General features: G+C 35.6%; 1 protein-coding gene across 1 annotated transcript; it reads right to left on the bottom strand.

Moving 5' to 3' along the window:
* Positions 1–1,847: 1,847 nt before the first annotated feature.
* Positions 1,848–3,379, bottom strand: LOC132916003 (elongation of very long chain fatty acids protein 6-like). Its single transcript, XM_060975748.1, has 2 exons — positions 3,054–3,379; positions 1,848–2,569 (listed from the first exon to the last, which is right to left on the bottom strand). The coding sequence occupies exons 1-2, from the start codon at positions 3,377–3,379 to the stop codon at positions 2,020–2,022; spliced, it is 876 nt and encodes a 291-aa protein (XP_060831731.1). The 3' UTR covers positions 1,848–2,019.
* Between the last annotated feature and the right edge of the window lie 2,396 nt (positions 3,380–5,775).

Raw genomic sequence — 5,775 nt, 5'->3', positions numbered from 1 at the left:
AGAGCTCGGAAGTGTATTGTAAACAAAAGAGAAAAATAAAAGTTTCTTTTCTCCTTAAATTCATTATTATTTTACGTGACACTAGCACGGACAAATACAAATACAGATATAATGTGTAGGAGGTGCCATTCCCAACCGGAAACCCTGGGGCACATCCCAGGGCTATGTCAGTATACGAAACGCCTCCGTATCAAAAGGTACGATGAGGTGAAAACCCTCCTCGCCAAAAAACTGAGTAAGAACAATGAGTTATTTGTCGAGCCTACAGTGAAAGTAGGAGATAATTTGTACAAACCGGACCTCGTAGTGAAAAACGAGCAACGAGTTCTCGTGGTCGACATAACTGTCCGCTACGAGAATAGAGATTATCTCCAAGAAGCGGAAAAGCAAAAGGCCGACAAATCAACCAAGCATGCCTAAACGAATTAAAAACAAAGCATGGCCTAGAGGAGAGTGTGATATTACCTGTGGTACTGGGTGGTAGAGGGGCTATCACCAGTAGAACAAAGGAGATTTTAAACGATGTAGGTTTTGAAAACAACGACTTAAAAACAATAATTATGAATGTTTTAAGCAGCTCCATCGGGATGTGCAATTTATTTTTAGATGGATAAAGTGTATTTGAATTATTTATCATTATTTATTTATTAGTCCCTACGAGGGGGTTATTTCGGAAGTATAAGTCCTCCTTTTGGAAGATTCACAGAAAAATAGCCAAATGTCTGGAAACAATATGCCGCTATTTAACGGTCGTGTTGTGGATCCCTTGGAGAGTCATTGTCAAGTCACACTCCTACCTCCTGGTACCGCCGGTACTCGTCAGTTGTGGAAGCGGTGCCAAGGGGGCAACAGGAGTTCCTCGCAGTCTGCTCCTATTGCGGAGAAGCAATGCTCGCAAGAAGCGGGCAGAGTAGCCCTAGATGGTTATAGGGGTCGTCACGCCGAGGAGGTTCTGGGATCTTTTCGGACTTGCACGACTGCCCAGAGGATAGCGTCGAGAGGGGTGGTATCGCCGGTAACATGTACGCCGCGCAAGGTGGACGATTTTGTCCCTCGGACGCGGCGTCAATGGCCAAACGGAGTGTGGAACCGAAAGAGCGAAAGACAAAAATAATTAAATTAATAATCAGCTCGCCGAACAACGGGAATATTCGTGAAGGAGGGGTAACAACAACTGGTTAAGGAGGAATCCATTCCTTTGGAAGAATATTGTTGACGATATGGCTGAAATGGACATGGGATGGACACGATTGAAACAATTGCTTTGGGAACAGAAAATTAAAAATTTGTGAAGATTAGTAAGGAAAATCAAGCCTTGGTCCCGAAAGCGTTGTGGCGGATTTATTCACTTCGGAGGGGACCATAGTTGACGAACCAGGTGCGTTCACGGAAACGATTTTAAAAATCATGGTACCATTAATGGGGGATGTGAGGTTGCTTGCCCGGTCTGCGAGAAAAGGGAAGTCCACCTTTTCTTTATGACGTTGGGGAACCTGGAAAAGCACCTTAGTTTGCATCATGTGGATACCCCCATTTAATGGGGATGAATAATTTGTGCTAGAAGCTTCCCAAAGCTATGGGGCGAGATGCCATACGCCAAAATATAGCGGCCCCACGCAATGTCGCGCAGGGTTAATTTAGATGCAAAGCTTGCCCCATGAGCTTCGGGTCCCAGAGAGGGTTATCGATGCATGAACGGCATGCGCACCCTGCCGTCAGAAATGTTAAGAGAAGGGGAACAATGCCCTGCCCCCCTATACAAGATATTACATTGTTTGTTCTTAAAATATCTTGAATGATAAACATAAAATTATTACACATTTGACTAACATCAAATTTGATTAACATCAAAAACACTAAATGTTTTACAATAAATAAATATCTTATCACTGGCATTATGTTACAACCAATTTCTATCGTTTTGAACTAATAGAGACTTTTAAAACACGTTACAAGTGTTTTTACGAAATGTTATCAGAAAGCGTTTATAGAAAAAGATTTCAAAAACTTTGATATACTTTAGCTAGTCTTTGGTTTATAACACTCCTTTCTTCCATTGACGTAAACGTTCTCTCCGACTTTGTTTTTCCGTTTGTCGGAAAGATAAACCTTGAAGAAGAATTTTCCAAATAGGATTAAATAACTGAAGTAGATGGCGAAACCAAATATAAAATTTTTACGCGTAGTGTAGCATTCAAGTCCACAACTTTCTCGATAATAGTAAGCCGCAATTGTTACAACGCAACCAATCACCATTTGTACCAGCTCCATCGTAGTAATCATCATGGCCAAGCCTTTTGGTAATTTGTATTGCATTGCTTTCAAAGTATAATAAGAATATATCCAGGAATGAACAAAGTAATTTATTACGACATACCACCTTGTGGCTGTTGTAGTCTCCGCATATGTGAACCAAGAGTAAAGAACAACAGTTAAATGATGGTAAAAATGTACAAATGTCAATGGTCGCTTTCGTAACACAATGAAGATCGTATCGCCAAATTCTGGGATTTTTGATAAGATAAATACCCATGTCCAAAAGCCAGAAACATGATCTTGCAAAAGGTGGCTGAAAAGAAAATAATTCCATTCTTATCGTATATTACAAATTAACATATTTGAAATATCGATTCATTTTGTGAATATGACATGTAACTCAAAGCCATGTATTATGTTCCGTACAATGAGACAATAAGAACTTTGTTATTTTGATTTGGAAATATAATCATCCAATGTGTATAGTATAGGTCGATATATTGCGAATTGGTAGACATAACTGATTATATCAATCGATGGAACTCATTTCAGAAACAAATTTATAAGTGAAATCTTTCTAGAAAATTATTATATGAATAATATCGTAAACAACTATTAAAAATATATTTCCTATTTCACTGACGCTTTCCACATATCAATGTTCTCTAAATACCAAGCATAAGAAATTATTTCATATAACAATTCATTTTATTAATAGCGTTTCATTAATAATTATTTTTTAAAATCGCTATTCACCTGAAAATATATTAAAAGGTAAAATATGAAAGTAGCATTACGTAGATATGCAAATACTATGGTAAAAGCCATGGTGTCTCAATGTAGAGAACATTTCCGGTGCTGTTCTACAAAATCCGATAATGGAGAACACTGCAAGCAATCCACTCCATAATGCAAGCGGACCCCTCAAATCAAACTTTGGTCTGCTCGACATGTAATACTTCCCACCAAAAATTAGGATCACGTAAATAATACAGCAGTAGTAGCAGTACTGAAAATTTTTCTGCAGCCATTTTTGAGTGTCTGGGTAGATGTACGTTTTTTCGAAGTTGAAGACATGCGAGTAGGTAGGTTGTATGATCTGCAGAGAATCCTCTTTATTCATTGTAAAATATTTTTTTCACATCCACTGATCACAAAAGAATTAAAGGAAATACATAATCTTTCGCCCACGTTGTCGATTGACTAAAATGTAAGAAGAAGAACTGTTAACCTTTTCTTTTAAAACTATGGAAATTGAAATATTTAATAAATAATGTATTAAAGACAATGTAAAATGTTCAGAGCGAAGTAATAAGACAATACAAACCAATAAATTAATCATCTTTATCTATCGTATTTAATTACAATGTAGTACTAAATATTATTGTAAATTATTCGTATCATTTTAAATTTAAGATGACCAAAACTTATAGTTTGAACCACATTAGAAAATAATATTCGAAATACATGTTCTACTGTTTATGAAATAAAAGTTAAAAGTTTTTGTGAAAAGAAGTGACACAAAACATTTATCTGTTTCCTTACAAAATGTTAGAAATATTTAAACACAGCATTGAATGTTTTCTTACAATTATACGATATAGATATTTATTCTGCTTTTGCAAAGTTGCTTTGTTTTTATGATCATCGTTTTTGGTCGGAATTCGTTACATTGTTAATGTTTAATGTTTTTACATAAGTTACATCAATTAGATTACTATATTTTCATTATGATGCGGTAATTGTTACTCATGTCTCATAAATACTTACACTTTTGTTTCATATTCATATATTATGTTGTATTATGTATTTATATGTCGCGTTATCATTGGAGTTAGGGGCGAATAATGAATCTTCACGTGAATTGGCCATCCCTCTTATGTACTATCGACGATAGTTATTCATACAAATGTAATTATTACAGAATTTAACAAGTAATGGCGGCGATTGAATAATCTAGAAGTCGATGACAATGAATTTAGGTTCGATAACGAATCCACGGTCAGCAGGATGACGAATGCGATGTGATACACGATTCTGGCGTGACTCAACGTACTTGTCTACTGTACAAGTAGAACTTATCGAACTGAATCTCAGTCCAAATGTAACTGCCCCTATATATCCCTCTCTGTACCTCTCTGTAACCCTCGGGTCAATCTTTGTTTTTAACGAGAGCTATTTAATTAATCTATACCGCTGTTAGGTACACGTCCCTCCTGTGACCGTGGCTACGTTCAGCGACCCATTAAGTCACTTAGAGCCTAAGTCCATTGTCATTAATTTCGGAATTAAATCATAAACAACAATTTGTCAGTTTTATTATTTAAATACAGCTATAATAAAATGTCTGGACTAAAATATTGGGCACCTTCCCAAACATTACAAAAGAAGGGCCCCGATGTCCTTTCATTTCCGACATGTATATAGAGGATGCTTAAAAAAGTTTGTACCAAACTTGAGAAGCGCGTACGAGTACTCGCTAAAACCAGCAAAAACGTCTTAATGTACATGGGTCTAAAGAATATTACTTATTAGGGGTGTTTAATGTATAAAAGCACAGTTCATAGTGAACCAGTTGGTTCGTTCAGTGAGCTGATACAATGACTTCCTCTAACATTGGAAGTAAAGGTTTTGGGCCTATATTTATTAAGAACTTTTTGGTTCTTTTGATAAGTACTATATGCTCGTGAAGTGTGGCATTAACTTTTATTGACATCCTATATATATACGCAAAGAGCTCACTCTAGGAGCAAAATGTCGAGCACATACATTCTTCGGGCACATTCCTATATATATTTTGCGGACAAGGCTCAAAGTACTTATATATTAGTAGCATGAATTTCAGTACAGTTTCAAACATATGTATATGTATCAAGGCAATAATTTGGACCCATTGCAGATCTAACACGAAACTAACAGGTGGCGTCATAGGTACTAATGGTCCATATATTTCTTTGTACATTGAGCGATCCATCTCGCTATTCCCTAAAAAAGTCTTATTCTATGTATGTCGAAAAACCGTTAGTTTATCAAATATCTTAACATGAATTTTTTCAAAATTAATGGTTGAAACACTTATTTTAGGAACCGTTTAAACCTCTATATGAAAATAGACGCACAACGATTTAAAGCTAAAGTATAAAATATATATGCATATATGTCGCAGAAGAAATGTTTGAACAGCTACTTAAATAGCTCCTTTTTGACCAATTTTTATTTATACTTTTTATTATTCCTACAGTTCAGAGAAACTTATTATGCAACAATATTTTGAAAAATTACAAAACATAAAAAGGAAGCGTGTGAAATATCTCTCATATCATTCGGTATAAATAAACGATGAATTACGTATTCATATTCATAAATATGCCAATTATGTAATTCAGATAATTCTTTTTTCCGATATTTAATAAATCGATAAAATATGATGACTTGTAAATTTTACACGACAATAAATTATGCGATAAGCATACAAGTACTCATCGGCTTGAGGTGATAAGAGCACGTTTACGATCGTTA

This window comes from Bombus pascuorum, unplaced genomic scaffold, assembly GCF_905332965.1.
Source record: "Bombus pascuorum unplaced genomic scaffold, iyBomPasc1.1, whole genome shotgun sequence".
Classification (NCBI taxonomy): domain Eukaryota; kingdom Metazoa; phylum Arthropoda; class Insecta; order Hymenoptera; family Apidae; genus Bombus; species Bombus pascuorum.
Note: the sequence above shows the minus strand (reverse complement) of the source record. Positions and strands in the feature narration are given on the sequence as shown.

Bases quoted from the DNA above. Each gene is read 5' to 3' on its own strand.
- LOC132916003 (XM_060975748.1), bottom strand. From the start codon at position 3,379: ATGAATAAAGAGGATTCTCTGCAGATCATACAACCTACCTACTCGCAT. The intron at 2,570-3,053 runs GTAATGCTACTT...TTTTCTTTTCAG, and splicing joins CATAGTATTTGCATATCTAC to CCACCTTTTGCAAGATCATG.